This window comes from Perna viridis, chromosome 8 (assembly GCF_037379345.1).
Source record: "Perna viridis isolate PV_CMFRI_1.1 ecotype Kerala chromosome 8, ASM3737934v1, whole genome shotgun sequence".
Classification (NCBI taxonomy): domain Eukaryota; kingdom Metazoa; phylum Mollusca; class Bivalvia; order Mytilida; family Mytilidae; genus Perna; species Perna viridis.
The window spans coordinates 47,829,776-47,851,742 of record NC_142452.1 but is presented as its reverse complement, the minus strand read 5'-3'; the positions used below and the strand labels follow the sequence as shown (position 1 = coordinate 47,851,742).

General features: G+C 32.3%; 1 protein-coding gene across 2 annotated transcripts in view; it reads right to left on the bottom strand.

Annotated features, from left to right (window-relative positions):
- Positions 1–21,967, bottom strand: part of LOC148610791 (uncharacterized) — a 44,660-nt gene that overhangs the window by 6,368 nt on the left and 16,325 nt on the right. The window contains exons 1-3 of one of the 2 annotated variants that reach the window (XM_088596152.1): positions 4,946–4,964; positions 4,656–4,725; positions 1,395–1,590 (exon numbers count right to left, since the gene is read on the bottom strand). In XM_088596152.1, coding sequence (XP_088452278.1) covers positions 1,395–1,590; positions 4,656–4,722 — 263 coding nt within the window. In that variant the 5' untranslated portion in view covers positions 4,723–4,725; positions 4,946–4,964. Of the gene's footprint in view, positions 1–1,394; positions 1,591–4,655; positions 4,726–4,945; positions 4,965–21,967 lie in introns of those variants that run through there. The other variant, XM_088596151.1, reaches the window with a different exon arrangement.

Genomic DNA, 21,967 nt, shown 5'->3' with positions numbered 1-21,967 from the left:
GAAAACATTCGCCGTTGCGAATGATTTTTGTATTATTGTCTCCCATAACACTAGGTGACGTCATAAAGAGTAATCAAGGGAACCAAGGTTATAGCGGTAATCAAAACAATGTAATCCAGGGACAAAGACCAGACATGGAAAACAGACATACACAACAAAGAACATAAAGTAACTAAAATCATACATACAAAGTAACAAAAGTAAATGAGCAACTCGGACTCCACTAAACACTGGGAGCATGGACCAGGTGCACCGGTAGGGTAAGCGTCCTCTGCTTTTCTAGAAACTCCCGCCGAGTTGCTCATAAAAAGTCAAGTCCGGGGTAGACAAACGAGGGAAGGAAAACTATGACCCGTTGAATAAATCAGTTTTCATGGTGCAGATGGATACACCATAACGATCCACGAGTTCATGATAACGACCATAAAACATCTGTAATGATGACTTCACTCCTGTAGCAACATAACCCTGTTCCAGAAGCCTATTTGTTAGAGTTCTAGCACGATACAAAAAGTCCGCGTAGTTTCGGCAAGCTCTGGCATAACGTATGAGTTGTGATATGAATACTCCGTACGCAGGAGCCGAAGGGATGTTGCCACAGATGAAAGGAAAGTTGACAATTCTGAATGAAAAGTCATCACGTTTTTCGTAAAGTTTTGTCAATAGTTTTCCTTTACCATCGATTTCTAAGTGTAGGTCAAGATATGAAGCTGACTTCACAGTGTCTGTAGTATCCTTTATCTCAAGTTCTTTTGGGTAGATGCGATGTATCAAATCCCCGAAATTAGGATTGCTCTTCATTTTTTTACGCCATGGAAGATGCCGAATAACAAACCATTAAATACTTTAAAGCAGTGCCTCAAAATGAAGACATAAGTAAGCTGTTGCAAAAGATTGAGTAGCATGATTGGTTGATAAATTTATGTGTAGAGTGAGATAGAAAATGTGGTCAAAAATCTCCATGATAAAAGGACAGACTATATGTCCAATAGAAGCGATATCACATCTCTAAGAATAATTCTGCAGCAATCGTTTCATTGGTAATCATAACTGTCATACATTTCATAATGTCAATTTGACAATGTCAACATAAATGGAACGTGACAACTATTAAAACAATATGTAAAGTCATCTTGAATTGTAAATATGATCAAATCCTAATTCTAAGCCCAAGTGATCAAATCTGACTGATACGTTCAAATAAGAACTCGTATGAAATAACAATACGTACTCTTACCTACACTGTTCTTAACTACAACTGACGCGAGTACCAAATAGGCATTTTAAAGCCAATTAGTAATCAATGACTCCTGATTACTGTTACAAGTCTATCAGCTTAAGATTTTTTTTCATTTTACTGTTCATTCAATTTATAAAATGATCAATTTGTTTACCTGATATCCGAAATATAGGATGTTTTCCCAGCAGCAATTTCTGTTACCTGAGGAATAACTACATTGGTAATGTTGCTCATTTCGTCATTACTATCAACGATTAGTAGTGTCCTGTTCGTTTTTTCACATATCTCTCGTGCACCAGCCCATGTCGTGGCGGTATAATGGTAGTGGTATCTGCACAGGTGGTTCTTATCTAAAATGTAATCAGTACAAGTACAATTCTTGAACGGTATAAAATTAACATTCACATCATCCACCATTTCCTATTGTCCCAAACCCTATTCCCCATAAATATCCCTATCCTCCATAGAATTTCCATAGCATTTGTCTTTAATTATTTTTGTCATTATCAAATACAATAATATATTTTTACACCCCATAACATTTAAAATGTTATTTTTGATTAAATTCAATATACTGTTCAAAGAGTAATCAAGGGAACCAAGGTTATAGCGGTAATCAAAAGAATGTAATCCAGGTACAAAGACCAGACATGGAAAACAGACAAAAAGTAAGAGAATACATGATTGTTATTTTTGTGTTTTATATAAAAGAACACTTTAAAAATAAAACTCTCATCCTCATATTTCCAATCCACATCTCCCATACAACATCCCCAATTCCCATATACCATAGAATGGGAAGTATTAATGATACAAGAACTGTATGAAGGCGGTAGATCAAAGACAAGGGACACAACTCTTACAAATCATTTGAATGTTTGTATTAAGCATATTTTACACCAACTTCATGTAAGCATCAAAGTACATAGGATTGATTTCATTCTGTGTCATATGAAAGCTTGAAAGGCTTTGGTGAAATTGAATATGATACAAACATATCACTGGTTTCCAAGAGTAATCTCCTTTATCCTAGGTCTACATCCTTAGAGTAATCAAGGAAACCAAGATTCTAGCGGTAATCAAAACAATGTTATCCAGGGACAAAGACCAGATATGAAAAAAAGACATACAGAACAAAGAACATAAAGTAACTAAAATAATACATACAAAGTAACAAAAGTAAATGAGCAACTTGAAATCCATAAAAAAACACTGGTAGCATGGACCAGGTGCATAGGTAGGATAAGCGTCTTCTGCTTTTTAAAAAGCAAACAAAAAGAAGACAAAAATGTTTGCCTTAATCAGTTTTTTACTTCTACTGCTACTACTTGAAAAAAAAAACATAGATTAAGATTAATATCAAGTGGAAGAAGTCAATAACCTGAACATGATCGAAAATATGGTAAAACGCCAAGATTAAGCAAGTGAACAGAACTTAGCCTTCCATGTTAAACATTTATATGTTATCTTTACGCGTAGTTATATTTAAGACTTTCCCTCTATAAATTCCATCCAAAATACACAGAACAAAATTTTGGTACAACATGTAAGCAGATGTCAGACAACATTGACGAACGATGGTGCAGCTAGAAACTGATATTTCTGAGGAAACATTCATAGCTTTGTTTGAACAGGGTTCGTGTTGCCGGTCAAAAAGCTGTTTGAATATTTCTCTTTTATCATTTTTGCAATCATAAGCTTGACAAGACAGCATGTTTCGGTGATTAAAAACATTCTTTGTTTAAAATTAAGTATGCAGTACTTGTATCAGTACCAAACCGACTTAGTGACTTCACGAGCTAATCAGTAGCTATCGGTAAAAATCAATAAAGTCTGATCAACACTATCGCTTAGCGTATATAAAAGAGTTTTGCAAGATGCATATTCGCATATATATCAAACATTTCGAATTTCTGCATGGCCTTGTGCATTTTACAAAAGCTCATTTTGCATTAAAGGTTATTGATTTTTAATTACATGTGTATGACTTTTCATAAGAGCCTAACTGAATGCAAAGATTGTTTTTGCTTTAAATGTATTATTCTTTTCTCACTAAAATGATTGTCATATATGCCAGAACAGATTATTTTTGAATCTTTAATCTAACGAAATGTATTCGTTTACATGTACTTTTTTCGAGTATTCAAATCTTGTTACTAACGAGAATCCCCTCGATTGGCCAGATGTTGCGTAACAGGCAGAATATTGTCATCATCTGAAGTTTCACTTACTCAAATACCTTTACCGTATTGAATAGTTTTGCTACCATATATGAGTTAAGTAAAAGTAACGTTTTTGACGTATTCGTTAGGAATTAGTTTCAAGTACCACACCACTGCACGGCGGTATATATACAGTCATCATGATATTTGCCTATTTGTTCATTCGGCAGTGTTTGCTTTCTAGACATTTGGCAAGAACACTGTATTAGACACCGACCATTTTATAAGTGAGGGGCTAGGATATTTTTGAAAAAAAATGTTCCAAATCATGCAAAAAAATGTGTTTTACTCATCCGTTGAAAAAAAAATAGTGAAGATACATTTTCCCCATTACTTTACAAGCAGATTTCCAAATAAAAATATTTCTGAAATATAAATAAAATATTTGCGCTTGTTCGAAAATGTTTCTTATATGGCATCATTTCCAAGCCTCGTTCCATTACCTTCAGAATAAAAAAACTGTCGGTAACTTGTACGAACATATACAACTCAGGTAAAAATGATCGAATATTGATTTTATATTTATCGGTCATTTGCATTTGTTTGGTTCCGAGTGATGGTATTATGACCTATTTCCAATCACTTTTTAACCATCAATTCATATATCAGTATTATTTTTATTTTTGTTTTTATTATTTTTATTTTTTATTGGATTCAAATAACAGAACAAAGGTACATTTTGCTATTCAAAGAGTAATCAAGGGAACCAAGGTTATAGGGTAATCAAAAGAATGTAATCCAGGGACCAAGATCAAACATGGAAAACAGACATACACAACAAAGAACATTAAGTAACTAAAATCATACATACAAAGTAACGAAAGCAAATGAGCAACTCAGGCTCCACTAAAAACTGGGATCATGGACCATGTGCACCGTTGGGTAAGCGTCCTCTGCTTTTCTAAAACACCCGCCGAGTTGCTCATAAAAAGTCAAGTCCGGGGTAGACAAACGATGAAAATGATTTAAACGTAAACCACTCTAAATAAGAGTTAACGGAAAACTATATTTTGAATTTTTAGAGGCCTTATTCATAGATTTAATGTCATCAATTCAGTTTACACAAAAGCACGTACAAATAAATTTGTATTGTAAAGTAGGTTAAAGTTTACCGTTCTGCACTTGAAATAATTATCACAAATTCAAGAAACGAATGTTTTCTAATTATTAAAAATATAAATTTAACAACTTACATTCGGCTTGTTCACAAATCTGTAGCACACAAACTATCCATGACAATCCCAGAGTCTTTAGTAGCATCACCTAAACCAATAATAATAAAAAAATATTCTAGTTCTCTTAATCATTCAAATAATTTGCATGTTTTGCCGTTACTTTGCACATCAAGATTGTTTAAAAAAATGAAATGCTTCGATTGTTAATCGAAACATTAAACAAGGAAAAAGAGCTTTTTACGAGCTCTAAAATGATACAGTTTTAGGATACTAGAAAAGAAAGGAACGAAAATACAAAATTAACGCACAGGAAAAAAGTAGTGCAATGATAAACGAAATCCTGTCTGTAACGAGTGTCAAAATCTACCGTTTAATCACTTTGTTTTAATCACTATGCCTATGAGAATTTTCCAATAATTTGCGTCATTTATGAAACATTGGATTCCCTCTGTTTTTTTTTACTAAACGATACAGTTATGATATTTCTTAGTCAAACTGAGCATTTAATTAGATTTATGTAAATGCATGAATTTGATTTACGTAACTTCAATTCAACTGCATTAAAATTATCTATTTTCGAGGAGACAAGCAAACTGTTGACATCCATTCCGTTAAATGACCAGCTTTTTGCACAAGTTGTCAGGAAGGGAAGCCGCTTACAGTTTTATAATAGCTGACCTTTTAGCGTGAATTGTCACCGATATCACGTACATTACATTATTTAAGGAATGTCTTAATTTGTGTCCAGTTTATGCTAAATAATTAACTTTGATGCAGATTTATTAATAAGTGCCAATGTTGCCTCAAAGTTGGGTTTGCGAACATAGCTTGGTCAAAAATTAAAAACAATCCTGATGAAATAATTTCTAATTGATTAAAGTAAAGCCTTATTTTGTAATTATTTAAATTGCCGACTGCGGACCGATTGACGTTAAAGGCATCATAGTACCAAGTTAGTTTGTAAAAAATAAACCGATCTTGCCCAGACTATTGCATGTATTCACCCTTTGTGACAAGACTTCTTTCATATTACAAATGGTGTATTTTATGTAGTATTTTTCTCAACCTAGGATATGTGTTCCAATATCGATTTAACGACACGTATGAATTCAAATAAAAATCATTCAGAATATACTACTTGCTTCAGACCACAATTGTCTAAGACTTTAATAAAACAACAAAAAACAAAAAACAAACAAACAAACAAAAAACTAAAACAAAAAACAAAACCAAAAAAAAAAACAAAAAACAAGAAAAAGAACAAAACATAAAAACAAAAACAACAACAACAAAAAAAATACTCATTGTCTAAAACAGCACCTACTTTATATACTGTATGAATAAGAGTATTTCAAGTGTAAAATAGTAAAAGTGTATTATTAAGAATTTGCAAGGTATTCCAATGTCTAGTACAATTCTGTGTTGTTGTGTATTCATGTTCCTTAAATGTATTGACTCGGTATGGATTATTCAGTATTTAAAATATATTCAGTAATTCAGATGTATTTATAAGCTAAAACAATTAAAAAAAGTCAGTTGTATTCAGTTCCTTATATGCCTTCTGTATGTTTATTCAGTAGTTCTACGCAATTCAGTATTTAGAATGACGTGCATTCAGATATTTCAAGATGCACTCCCGACTTGCAAAGTGCGCACACGTACTGTATTGTTTCCGAAAAATGCACACCAAATATATTTGAAGAAACACAAATGGGTTGCAGTAGAATGGTAATGCTTTGTATACGCATACATCTGTAAAAACTAACAAGAAGAATTGATATATTCATGTTGCCGTTCCTGGCAACTGAACGATTTTCTTGTTTGAGTGAACTTGGGGTGCCCTGTATGTTGTTTCTTTATTTTGAACTAGCTTACAGAAAAAGTGAGTACTCTTTCGATCTTGATACGTACAGCCTATCGTTTTTGACCTATTTGTTAAGATTTTTGTTTTCTATATCGATCTCAAGTGTTAAATCCAAATTCGACAGATTTTTATAGCTCAGCTTTTTTGTAGTATTTTTCCAACAATGTCCAAGGTTTGGGAAGATTTAGCGCTAACAAACAAAGTAATAATTAACCTCGTCCCATAATTTATGTGCCTGTCACAACAAAAAAAAATCTGTAATCAAGTGGTTCTCGTTGTTGTTTATTTATGTTTTTTTTGTTTTTCGTGTTGCGTTTTTACTGTATAAAGTATGTCGAATTTCGTCTTTTGTGAATAGTTTCATTTCATTGGATTTGGAATTTTTACTGCTTATTTTATGGTATGTATTTCCTCATCATTGAAAATCATATTGTGACCTGTTAAAATTATTTGTTACTTGGTATTTGGGGATGGTTGTCTGATTGGTAATCAGACAAAATCTACTATTTTGATATTTAAGATTGCGTAAATCCGCTACTTGATATCTAGAGAAATAATTTACGAGTCTGACTACAACGCTGTTATTAAATGTAGAAAGTCAATCTTTTTTTTATTAGAAAGGTGTTCATATCACGTAAACAATATCCAATAATAAGTTATTATTGTCCAAGCAAGTAAAAACAAAACTCATTTATATTTGTAGGGCAATTTCTGGTATAAATATTAACTACAGCACTTTTGTGACATCTTTATCAGCATGAAACACATGTATTAGTTCTCTATTCCCATCATTGTCCATTTATAACCACAAAGCTCAAATTCATGCGTAACAAAACAGTCTATGGACTTCCAATGATAATAATTTAGAGCTGATTTAATATGCATTACAATGATTATATCAGTTAATTAATTTTTTGATTTCATTGAAATTTGACACGTTGTGGATGAGCCATCGGGCTTGGCAAGTCGTGTTGTATTCAAAAGATAGTCAAAACAAAACTTGACGATTATGTTTACATTAATCGGGCGAGAAGTGCTAAATAAATGGAAATCTATTAGTCGAGATCAATTCTGAACAATTAAAATTTTTGTCTAGATGCTATCACGTCTTATTGATTTTTTATCGTTGGTTCACACCCGAGTTCAAAAGATGTCTAAACAAGAGTAAATAATTACTATTTGGATAAAATTCATTGCACAACGATCTATTTTCAGATTTGAAGGCCATTTATGGCTAATTTTATTTGGTAGTACAGACAGTTGGAAATAAAATATAACTGTAATTATAATATACATAACACATCAATTAGTTATAAAGAGGCTGTCTTTGAGAAAACCGTGTAAAAACTAATTTTTTGTTCAAAAGTCATTTTTGCATTAACTCAAAATTCATATTAAGGTTGGAAGGTAGTAATTGAAGAGTCCCCAAAAATGCTAATTATTCTTGCCAAACATTGTTTTATTTATAGTAACAGTCATTTTTAAGTATTTACATATTTTTTACTCCATTTCTCATGATTTAATTCGAACTCCTTTCATTGATATAAAATGAAAGTGTTAAATACAAAATAATTTGTTTTAAAAAGTGTAATAACAACATTCCTTTAAGTTTAAAAAAAGTTAGTTTTAATATTTAATTGAAAAAATTGGCACCCTGCCAAGTGAATGAATACTGTGGGGTTTTGATATGGGTAACTCGGAACCATGCCAAACTCGACGTAACGCTTAAAATTAACCATAGTTACTTTTAAAAGATCGCTGTTGCTTTAAATTATCTTAATGTAAATGTCGAGCTAGGATTTAAATTTTCATAACTGTCCATGCCTTTAAAACAAGGTATTTTTCGTGAAAATCTGTTAAGCATCGTTTTTTTCAGATTATATTTGACATATTCCTATCTTTATATCTGATCTGATCAGAAAAGAAGAATATCGTTTGGCTAGATCCTTCAATCTCAGTTTCCGCTATATAGATGACGTATTATCTTTAAACAATCCTAATTTTGGGCATTTGATACATCGCATCAACCCAAAAGAACGTGCGATAAAGGATACTACAGACACTGTGAAGTCAGCTTCATATCTTGACCTACACTTAGAAATCGATGGTAAAGGAAAACTATCGACAAAACTTTACCACAAACGTGATGACTTTTCATTCAGAATTGTCAACTTTCCATTCATCTGTTGCAACATCCCTTCGGCATCTGCGTATGGAGTTTTCTTATTACAACTCATACATTATGCCAGAGCTTGCCGAAACTACGCAGACTTTTTGTATCGCGCTAGAACTCTAACAAATAGGCTTCTGGAACAGGGTTATGTTGCTACAAGATTGAAGTCATCACTACAGAAGTTATATGGTCGTCATCATGAACTCGTGGATCGTTATGGTGTATCCATCTGTACCTTGAAAACTGATTTATTCAACGGGTCATAGTTTTCCTTGTTGAAAAACATGTTGAACAAATCAGTTTTCATGGTACAGATGAATACACCATAACGAACCATGAGTTCATGATGACGACCATAAAACTTCTGTAGTGATGACTTCAACCTTGTAGCAGCATGACCCTATTCCAGAAGCCTTAATGTAAGTAGTCGAGAGCGGTACAAAGTTCTGTTTAGTTACCGCAAGCTCTGGCATAACTTGTGAGTTGCGATATGAAATCTCTATACGTAGGGAGTGAAGGGATATTGCCGCATATGAAAGGAAAGTTCACAACACGGAAGGAAAAGTGATCGCGTTTGTCTTATAATTTAGTTAATAGGTTTACTTTACCATTGATCTCAAAGAGGTAGGTGAAGATATGATGCTGACTTTTAAAACCTTTTTATAGTTTTTTTGGTCACTGATTATAACAATCTGCCTGTTGAGTTAAGTTCAATTAGGTTCATTGATCATATATTAAAACTTTTGTAAATAAATAGTTCTTAATTTTGAATGTTATTACCTAAAAATTGCCATTTTCCTAGGAAATTCTCAGAAAATAAAACGGCGGCCATATCTCGGCCATCTTGGATTTTACGGAAAAAATATTTGCAGTTTTTAGTTCAACATGAGGTCCTTCCCAAAGCACAATTAATTATTAGTAATTGCTGAAATCCCTCTTGGACGATGATTTTCTAAGAGACAGCCTGTTAAATGTTAACATGATTTCTGAGTAATTTTAATTATTCTTCATATACAATTCTACTTTTTTCATTACTTACATTAGACAAATAATTAAAATAAAAATAATAATGGCGTATGTTGATTTTTCGTTACCTTAATCTATTTTTTGTCAATTTCGGATATTTATCCACTATTTACAAGTTACCTACTACGCTTACAACATGATACTTACTTCGAAATGAATGATTACACCCTAATGTTAATAGAGTTTGTAACATTGCGCGGAATTGCATTATTATTGTTAGATTATTACCGACTTTTTCTCACTTGCATAATGGCAGGTGCCACTAGCAGGGACATGATTATCCTTTCGAACCACCTGATGTCACTTCCCGTTTTTTTGGGCGACATCATGTTTCCCTTATCTTCCCTTTTTATGTGTAATCTTTTTATTTGGTTCTCTACATTGTGTATGTTGATCATTTGTGGCATATTTTGGTTATACTTGGGTATACGAACATAAATACCACACTTCCGTCAAAAATACCGTCCTTTCAAATCGCAACTAATTCTTATCATTTCAGTTTCGTTATCCATACTTTCATTATTCCGGCCAAAATAAAATATCAGACGATAATAAAAGAACAAAATGTAACTTTTGATGAAGAAATTATCAACAATTTTGGAAAAGAAAGACGAAAAAAGATACAATAAATGTGCAAAGGGAAATAAGATGAAAGAGTTCTCGGGTTTCCATTAAACCGTTTTGAGAATCATAATTTATTATTATTTTTAACACGAAATAAACAATATTCATTATTATATAACCCACATTGAAAACCATTTAAGTACAAGTCCATATAAAATTCAAACAGTGCAAATTATAGAAGTCGTTATAGTGCAGAAAAAACACCACAAAAATTCTTTTAACAATGCTTTTCATCTACATGTTGAATGTTACTATGTCCATCCTGTTAATCACATAAATCAACCATTTTAAAAATGATACCACTTGCAAAGTGCAAAATTCATTTTATATTATTATATAATTTTATCGTAAAAAATGCAACAATCAAATGAAAGCTGGGACTGGTTATAAGATATGTAACTGTTTCTGATAAAAAAAAAAAGAAACAAAGGAGAATTAGGTTCTGTATAGACATGCATGAATCACCTCCTGTCTGACTTTTATAAGGACTGACACTTAAGTACCACTCCATATAAAATTCATACACTGCCTATAGAGATGTGATTCAAGGAGTAGAATAATAATCAAGGGAACCAAGATTATGGTGGCAATCAAAAGAACGCAATCCAGAGACAAAGACCAGACATGAAAACAGACACACACAACATAAAGTAAAGAAAATCATACATACAAATTAACAAAAGCAAATGAGCAACTCGGACTCCACTAAAAACTGGAAGCAGGGACCAGGTGCACTGGTTGGATAAGTGTCCTCTGCTGTTCTAGAAACATCTGCCGAGTTGCTCATAAAAAAGTCAAGTCCGCGGTAGACATTTATAAAGACTTTTATAATTACTGACACTAAAGTACCAGTCTATATAAAATTCAGACACTGCCTATAGAAATGTGATTAAAACCCACAATACAAACGTTGCTTTTGCCTTCTATAGATAATATATTTTTACGTAACGAGTCTTCTCTGCATTTAGATCTGCGTTTTTGAGAAAACCATACATTCATCTACCACTAAAATTAACAAAATCATACAACTTCAGGAACGATGAATCTTCCAAAGTTCCAATTCCAATTCTAATTAGATGCTCCACAGTATTTCATTTATGTATTGCCGACATGTATATTTAGTCTCTGTTTCTCTGTTTAAAAAGAGATTGATTAAAAAAAGTTTTATGATAATTTAATGCAAAATCGTGTAAATAATCGAAAGTGCCATCGACAATTAAACAATTCTACTTTTTGGGGTATCCAATGAAACTCGAATCACACATGGCTCGTTCTTGTTTGAAATTTCTTCGGAGATTAATCCGTTGTAGTGAAACTTTATCTACATTTGTACGTAACATTATTTGTAAAACAATATGGAAGTAAGCAGTATTCAAAGTTAAAGTAATACATTAAGGTAATTCATTTGTAACTCTGTACATACAAACTTTACCTCTTCAAGACATAGGGGCCGTCTTCTGATCGCCATACCGTTTAGAATTTTGAATGTCTGTAATTTTGTGAACTCCACCTCGCGAAATATAACTTTCAAGCTATTATTGATATCACAATATAAATATTACTTTTTTATCATATTTGTTATTTCCAAAATACCCTTTCTGATAAAATACATAGAACACAAGTGATACCACTTTAAGGCTATCAATCGTAGTAACAAACTTCACTCTACATGTGCATGAGTACTAACAATAACATTCGTAACGTGCTGGTTACTTATTCATATCCCCTTTGTAGATCTTTTATGTTTAGAAATAAACAAAAACGTAATTAATTCATGAAACTAAATAAAGAATAATCAAGGGAACCAATATTCTAGCGGAAATCAAAAGAATGTAATCCAGGGACAAAGATCAGACAAAGCAAACAGACAAATACAACAAAGAACACAAACTAACTAAATTCGTACATACAAAGTATCAAAAGTAAATGAGCAACTCATATAACATATCTGTTGCTTTAATTCATAACACACTTAATAAAGAACATAAAATAACCAAGATTAAAAATACGGAGAAACAAAATAAATGAGCAACTCGGACTCCCATGAAAATTGAGAGTATAGACCAAGTGCACCCGACGTGCTGCAAATAAAAGTCAAACCCGAGTTACATTAAGGTTTGAGGGATGCATTAAAAAACTGGTGCGCAATAACGGATTAAACACTTATATAATTTTATATAACTCATGTAATATTTCCACCTGGATTAGCGCTTGTCTGTATATAAACTGTCAAAAAGAGCACAACTGTTGTGCAAATGTCTGGACAAAAAGTAAGACAAAAATATTATAATAAGTAAATGGGGCCGCAATTCAAACTTTGGACTTATTTTATTGTGTTGGATAAAACCAGCAGCAAAGGTAAGGGGTTTTCCTCGGAATGCTATTTATTTCTTAATGATGATTTTTAAAACCATTTGATGCCGTCGATAAGTTAGTGTTTATCTCTTTCTACAAAATTCTATAACAAAGTTAGCATTGTTCTGGATCTGACAGTCAAAGTGAGTTATTAAAGAAAATCCAATGCGACAGTTAAGGGAAAACGACTCTTTTTCAATATATGATCACAATATCAACTAACGCCTAAATATGTTTGTTCTACAAGATTGATAAGGCAAGTGAATTCATTATCGTGTACACAGAAACAAAGAAGAAAAATCGGACAGAAGTCCGACCAGAAATGGTACAATACATATCGTGATTAAATAAAAATAACAATCTGTAACAAACATAGATTTCTCATAAAGTTCATGTTTCGAGTCATGGGAATAGTTCCATAGAAGACGGCTGCTTCTGATCACAATCAATAATACATAATGATGTAAACTCGCTGCTTCTGAGGTCAAATAATATCTTTTCAATTCTAACAAGTAATGAAAATTTGATTGGATTTCCTATACTATATAAACGTCTAATTAAGACTGAAATCTAATGATCAAAGAATTATACTTTTCAAAGTAAACACTTCAAAATGGGCTTTGAAAGATTTCGAATATGGATGAACAAGCCATCGAATATCTGCCTAGAATCATTGCATGGTAACATGCAATTTTAACATTAAAAATGAGCATACAGGATGTTTGAAAATATCATTTGAATTAATGAATGTATCCGATATATCTCTCCTTGAAAATGAATAAAAATATAAGTTACGTAACTAATTGGTTCTATCATGAAATTTAATCTATTTTGTTTAAATCATCTTCATGTGAAGTATAACACAAATTCCAAATTTATTACTACGATGGAATTCAGGTAAATATAAGATTTTATTAAACTTGTTACGATTTAAAGATGAAGGATCATGCAAAAATGATAGAGATCAAAGATCTTGTGAAACGTTAGAAAATTTGTTTCTTTTTGAAACTGATAAATATGAACTGCTTGAATTTGATTGATATATGACTACATAAAACGAACTAAGACTACAGATTATTGGAAACGGATGGAGGTAAAGAACTTCATTAAACTGGTCAAGAATAAACTGACAGGATTAAGGACTATTTAAAACTGCCAGGACCGAGAACTATCTATGTAAACTGACAAGATTGAGGGTTATCTATATAAACTGACAAGATTAAGGACTATCTAGATAAACTGACAAGATTGAGCACTACATAAAACTGACAGGTTCAAAGACTACTAGTATATAAAAGCGTTATATTTTTGAAAGTAAATAATTAAATATAGATCGGTATTTATACTTCAATATGATATATAACGAAGTTTCCAGTATGGAAAATGAAACTAAAACAAGATTTACAAACTTAATTGTCCATGACAACGACGACATCGGAGGTGATTTTTATTTTTGTTAATCATTTTCCGAACGTATTGTAATCCTTTAGCGATTTTTTGTCTGAATAATTGATAGAGTACTGAGTTCAGTTGGGTTTTTAGGTGTAAGTATTTAAAGTCTTAAATAAAGAAACTTCGGGAATTTCCAGTGCATTAACAATTAGCTCAGCTTTATTTTCCAAAGATGGAATTTACGTTCGTTGAAAACCAGGATCTTCAAAAACGACTCAAACCAAAACCAGTTAATATGTCATTGCTGACACAGCATAGGAAATTTTTTTTCAATTGTAACCACCAACAAATGTTATTAAATTTTTTTCTAAAATTGCTGTTTTGCTTTTTATCATTTTATCCTCTGATTAAAATTTGATTAATGCACAGTTACCTTTTTTTTCATCAATTTGACGAATGCACCATGACTATAAAGTCTACGTTTTCCAATTCGTTTATTCACTTTGAAACAAAATCTCAATCAAAATAATTTAAAGTGTTACAATCATTACATAAGTGTTCTCGGGTTCAGTTATTGTTATTCATTGGAGCCGTGAAGAGCGAGTAAATACAACTGTACCGACCATAATACCGATGTCGCCACTGGAAAAATATCTTTATCGCAGAGGTTTACACGATTCTCAATAAATGTTTACTTTAAATTACTGAATAAATGTATAATTAACCCTGGAAGAAGTACCACAAGCACTATCGAAAATTTATAATCCATTTTCAAATAATTTATTAGAATATAACCAATTTACAATTCATTATTAGAAGAATAATTATGAAATTGTCGTTAATAGTCTTTCATCTTAATGTATTTCTAATTGACTATTTTTTTTTACTTTTGATTTATCAGAATTAAAACTATTAAGTTTTAAATAAGACTAACCATTCTCTAACCAACCAATTAACTTTTAGAGATGCAACAACTAATTCATTTATATAAAAATTTACCATGCATCAGAAGAGATTGGAAGCGCATGTATATTTTGATTTGAAGCTTGACCGAAATAGCTTTTTTATTTTGTTCATTATGACTAATGCATAAAGTTTGAAACAAAATAAATAACCGACATACATGCATCCGACATCAACTAACGTATTAGTCTTCATTTTTTTTTGTGGAGGGGGTGGAGTTAAAAAAATAAGGGTGTGGCGCCCTTGACAGTTTAAATATGTGCGCTATTAACGCTTTAAAAGTATGAGGCCTCTGACGATTTACAAGTGTGGTGCAATTGACGGTTTAAAGGTAGGGCGTCATTGACGGTTAAAATATGTGGCGCTATTGATTTTTTAGACAAATATGCACTATTGACGTTTTAAACGTGTGATGCTACTATAATTTCACGCGTGTGGTGTTATTGACGTTTTCAATGTGTGGTACTATTGAAAAGTGTGTCCCTATTGCAAGAATAAATAAGGGAAGATTCTCGCGGAAATCAAAAGGAAGTAATCCAGGAACAAAGACCAAACATGGAAAACATACATACAAAACAAAGACCATTAAGTAACTAAAATAATACACACAAAGTAAGAAACGCAAAGGAGCAACTCGGACTCCATTCAAAACTGGGAGCAAGGACCAGGTGAACCGTTAAGGTAAGCGTCCTCTGCTTTTCTAGAAACACCCGGCGACTTGCTCATAAAAAGTCAAGTCTGGGATAGACGAAAAAGGAAATTTAATTTTTGATACTACTGCATCATTTGACACCTATTTGTGATATATAGAATACAGAACATATTGTCGTTAAGTCTTGTTTTTTGATCATTCCCAAGGACAAGTTAAAACAGGTTCAAAGTAAAACTAAACCAAATTCGGTATACGGAAGCCAAATTACGGATAACCCAAACACCAAACCAAAAAAACAAAACAAAACAAAACAAAAATTAAAATTCTAGGAACATTGGGAAGCAAAGAACCTAAAAAAAAACAACAAAACCATATAGAGTTAAATGGTAGGAAGGATCACATGCTTATGGTAAGAATCGTCTAGATACATCAACTGATATGATTTAATCTCAAGTCTAATAACAATGCAAATGTTAGCATTTTCGAAAAATGCAAAACCTTCATTAAAAACCTAATGGTGTCCTTAAACATCCAAATTGAAAATAAATGAGATTCACCAAATTAAGTATATCAATTATTTAGATATGTTTTGGTACTAATTTACATCAAACATATACGGTCTTAATAACCGATAAAACGACCCAATTTGAATTAAAACTGAATTATCGACTTGCTGGATCAGATTCCAAATCCATCCCATAAAATTATCATTAAATTGAAAGGAAAAGTTGAATAGATATTTTGCAGATTTTTTGCACATTGGAATATAAAATGTTATTATTCTAAAATTGTTGTGTTTGTAAATTGACTGGCGTAATACATGAGCACTTTAATAGCAATTGATTTTTATTTTAAATATCAAATCCAACCTTCTGTTAAAAACTACGAAAAAAAAGCATGATAATAAATTTGTTGTATTGTGATAAGTTATGGCTGAGCAATGTACAAATAAAATATAGCTGAACAAAAGACGCATGCGCGGTCAAGTAAAAATAGATCAAATGAAAGTGATTATGATTGTTCCTTTTTTAAACCAACCATGGTAAAAACGTCATACAGTAGTCCCTGGACGGTAAGAAAATATTTTCTAACTGTGTAAGGTTTTTTTTTTTTGCTACAACATTGAAGTCATCACTACAGAGAGGTTTTATGGTCGCAATCATTAACTTCTGGATAGTTACATATACGGTGTATCCATCTGCACCACGAGAACCGATTTCTTTACCGTGTCAAAGTTTTCTTCTCCTCTTTCGTCTACCCCGGTCTTGACATTTTATGAGCAACTCGGTGGGTGTTCTGAGAAAAGCAGAAGATGCTTAAACTACCGGTGTTGTTCTATTTATTATATTTGATTACTTGTGTGTGTCTGCTTTCCCTGTCTAGTCGAACGTGCTTTCGTATATTGAGTGTTTATCATCAACTTAAACTTTGACAACAAAATGAGAGGTGCAACACAACCTGACCAATTCTTACATGGATCTGTACTTAATTAAGGTTGTTTTGTAATCGAGAATTTTCACTTTAAAAGGCATTGAAAAAACAAGCATTGATTATAATTTAGTTTTATAAGACTGTTTTTGCAGTGACATGAAATGTATTCATTGCCAAGAGTTATTCTATATAAAATGATACGAAACCTTATTTTGACCAACTAATGACAAACTAAATCCTTAATAAACTTCAGTTTGACGTTTGATGGATGTCGGGATATGAAGGGAACAAGGATTCCCTCGGTAGTCAAAATGATATTACCTAAATATGACGACTAGACAGGGAAGATAAACGTACACAGCAAAGAACGAGAAATAATCAAAATAACACGTAAGACCAAGTGCACCGTTGGGGAAGCGTCCTGTGCTTTTAAAGAAACATTCGAAGAGTTGCTAGAAATGTGAAATCTGGGGTAAACGAAAGAGTAAGACAGCGTTAATGTACCAGTAATTGCATTAGGTGATTAGGCTTGGAAATGTTATTTTTGTCTGGGTGCATCTATATAAGTTATTGTAATGGCCTATAATCAAACTGTAGATTATTCAGAATTATTGTAAGACGCAGAGACAATAACAATAAAAAATTATAATGCACTTTTTTTGTTTTGTGTTTATTCTTTGTTTTCTTTATTTTGTGTATTTTTGATTGTTTTTTTCCTTTACTTTTTTAATAAAAAAACTTATTAATGATCATTTGTCTGTTTTACTCTGTTTAATTGTTTGCTTGAATGTTCTATTTAATATTGTAAAATCTTTACCTAAATTCAATACATTTACACGTGAATTACTTGGAGTACAATTACTCTAAAATCTATTAGATTTTGAGATATACATGTATTTCACATCAATACTGTCAGATATTTCATTATGTAAATCTTAATAATTACAAATTGAAGTCAGTCCCATATTCACAATAATACAGAATGGCAAAATTTCACTGAAAGTTACTTTTCTGTAATTGGTTAACCACATGACACAACAAAGAATGAACTCTAGCATGTCATATATTTAGCACAGTTGCAACTGGTATAAAAAGTAAAAGAAAACTATAATGAAATACAAATTAAGAAATAAATCACGGAAACTTCACTTTAGTATTGTTGTACCACGAGCAGGCCATTGTTTTACTCCGAGCGATAGCGAGGGCTTAAATAAATGGTCAGCCCGCGGTAAAACAATGATAACATTGAGTTTCCGTGATTTATTTCGATTCGAATTGGAGTAGTTCTATGAGTTGCACGAAATGTTAGTCATGTGTTTATCACTTTTTTACCTATGAATAGCTTTGAAGCATGTCATATAAGAACATACGAATAAAACATGTAGACATACATACTGGAAGAAAGTAATGGATTCGGGATAGGATTAGAATGGAAGAACGGGATATTTTGATCCAGGGAAGACTAGGCAAAAACAAAAACGAAAAACAAAAACAAAAAAAATAAACAAAAAAAAAAACAAAAAAAAAAAAAAAAAAAAAAAACGAAACAAAACAAAACAAAAAACAAAACAAAACAAAAAAACCCCTGAAAAACCCGAAAATACATGGAATATGGACGTAGCGTCAGCGACGTCTTATATATGTAGATACTCTGAAACATGAATATTTCAAAATCATTCTGTCGGAAGTGACGTTTTGTATGCAGTTAGGAAGTGATTGTTTGAAAGAGTAATCAAGGGAACCAAGGTTATTGCGGTAATCAAAAAAACGTAATCCAGTGACAAAGACCAGACATGGAAAATAGACATACACAACAAAGAAAATAAAGTAACTAAAATCATACATACAAAGTAACAAAAGTAAATGAGCGACTCAGACTCCACTAAAAACTGGGAGCATGGACCAGGTGCACCGGTAGGGTAAGCGTCCTCTGCTTTTGTAGAAACATCCGCCGAGTTGCTCATAAAAAGTCAAGTTCGGGGTAGACAAACGAAGAAAGGAAAACTATGACGCGTTGAATAAATCAGTTTTCATGTTGCTGATGGATACACCATAACGATCCACGAGTTCATAATGACGACAATAAAACTTCTGTAGTGATGACTTCAATCTTGTAGCAACATAACCCTGTTCCAGAAGCCTATTTGTTAGAGTTCTAGCGCGATACAAAAAGTCTGCATAGTTTCGGCAAAAGTTTTATGATCGTCATCATGAACTCGTGAAATCATGATTTTAGTTACTTTGTTCTTTGTTGTGTATGTCTGTTTTCCATGTGTGGTCTTTTTCCCTGGGTTACATTCCTTTGATTACCGCTATAACCTTGGTTCCCTTGATTACTCTTCCATGTCTGGTCTTTGTCTTGGACTACATCCTTTTGATTTCCGCTAGAATTGTGGTTCCCTTGATCACCAAAAGGTCTTCGATAATTGAAAAAACGCATTTAAGGGAACAAACCTAGGGTAAGGGACATAACCCTTGAAGTCAGTGATATTTTTGTATATATATTTATTTTTATCTAAGTCTATCAAGCTTTCATATGAAACAGAATGAAATGAATCCAAGTTACTTTGATGCTTACATAAGATTGTTGAAAAATGCTGAATACAAACATTCCAATGATTTGCAAGAGTTGTGTTCCTTACCCTAGATCTACTTCCTTAAGTAAGCCTTAGAAGGCCACGACATCAAGCAACAAAATCAACGGTAACTGAACACTGACAATTCTTCAAAGTCAAACGAAAAAGTAAAATGATGGATAGTTTACGCATCAAAGATGAATTGGACGTACAAAAAATTCTCATTACATTGGCTGGCTCTGCTAAAATTTATGAGTTGTGATATATAAACTCCATATACAGGAACTGAAAGAAGATGTGATACTGGTAAGTCCCGGTGGCATGGACTAATGACATGTTAACGAAAGTGCAATTATGTATCTAAAAATGAATTCTATAAAATAGCAGGTCAAAATCAGACAAAGCGGATTTTATATATAAATGGAATTTGTACAATAGTTCTCAGTTCAAAGTTAACGTCTCTTACTTCTAACTTGGAACCGCGAAATGTCAACTTGGAAGTGGAAAATGTCAACTTGGAACTGAGAACCGTCTCGCATCAATCGGTAACTGTGAAAGATGTGAAGGCACTGTCGGTCTTTCGTGAATTTGTTTTGAAGTCTTTTAAACGCTAATATATCTACTTAAAACCAAATCAAAATGTATTGACCCAAAACTTTACTAGTTTGATTTAATTTCACGGATCGTACACTGTGATAACTAAGTTTGAAAATTTAAAACAAATCTCACAAATAAGTCTCTAAAACATCCGGTATTGACAGAGAATAAAAATAGTTGTATATTCATACTAAGTACATATATAATATTGTTAGTGAGTTGGAAATTATCATATAACATTACGTTTAGGTATAAATTATTCATCTTTACATTTATAGATACACACATTTTGCAGATAAATTCCCAACGACAATACATATAAATCATTATTTATTCTGTTTCCATAAGTTTGAAATAACAAACTATTGTTTTTAAATTATTTAGTATCAAAAGAAAATATTATTGAATTCCAATGCATTTGACGACTGCTTTGGTCAAAAGAAATTTAAAATTTACATTTCAAAGAATTCGAAGTTTATCTTGCTTTGATTGACAGGTCGTCGTTTCGGTGATTGATGTGGTTGCCAAATAGCAATGAATGCGATCATCTACTGTAAATTGTACAGTTAACGTTTCGGCGTATAATTTATTTACCCAAACAAGATGCATGGGTAGAATTGACAGCCATGCCTTTTTTATTTATTAATTATTGATTTTCTCCTTAAAGATCTAAAAGACTTTAAGTCTTTAATGAGAAAGTTCCAATTCAGATGATGAGTTACTAAACAAACTTAGCAAACTGTAGGACGAACGGGTATCGAATCAAACCGACTGGCGTAGTTCAGACATTCGTCCCGAAATCCCTTCATAAACCTCTACATGTTTAGAATAAACAATTATAATTGATCACTAAAATCCCTGCATGGGTTAAGCGTAAAAATGCATAAAAAAAGATGAAGTAAAATAGAATTTTTAATTCAGAATTAATTCGAGTTTTCTACTCAGACATAATCAAGCGCTTCTAGACAGCTAAAATGAATTATTTCAGGTTGCAACAGTTAATTTAAAATAAGACTAAATGGTACAAGAGCAACAGATCATAATGGCTTATTCTTGATAAAGTAATCTGTCTATGATTTCTGCACAGTGTTAATCTAATCAATCGTGAACATTCACAAAGAAGCCTCGTTTTGATAGATGTTAGAAAAACTTTAATTGTAAAATTCATCAAGTAGTGTCGGCATCCAAGTTTGAATAACACTTGAATTACCATTAAAATGAATTAGCTTTTTAACGTTGTATAAGAATGTATATACGTGTTATCTTAGGTACTTCATGATCATTGATTTGAATGTGTATTTTCTTTAGCTGGTCCATGGATTTCGTTCTTTGTTCGGTAATTGTCTCCTGAATTGTGTTCTCTGATTGGGATTTGTCCCTGGATTTTGTTCTTTGTCAGGTCGTTGTCGCTAGATTGTGTTCTCTTTCTGGTATTTGTCACTGGATTGTGGTTTTTGTCTGGTCGTTGTATCCAAATTGTGTTCTTTGTTTGATATTTGTCCCACGGATTGTGTTCTATGTCTGGTCATTGTCCCTGCATTGTATTCTTTGTCTGGTCGTTGTCCCTGGATTGTGTTCTTTGTCTTGACATTGTCCTTGCATTGTATTCTTTGTCTGGTCGCTGTCCCTGGATTGTGTTTTTTTCTCTGTCATTGTCTCTGGATTTTTTTTTGTCTG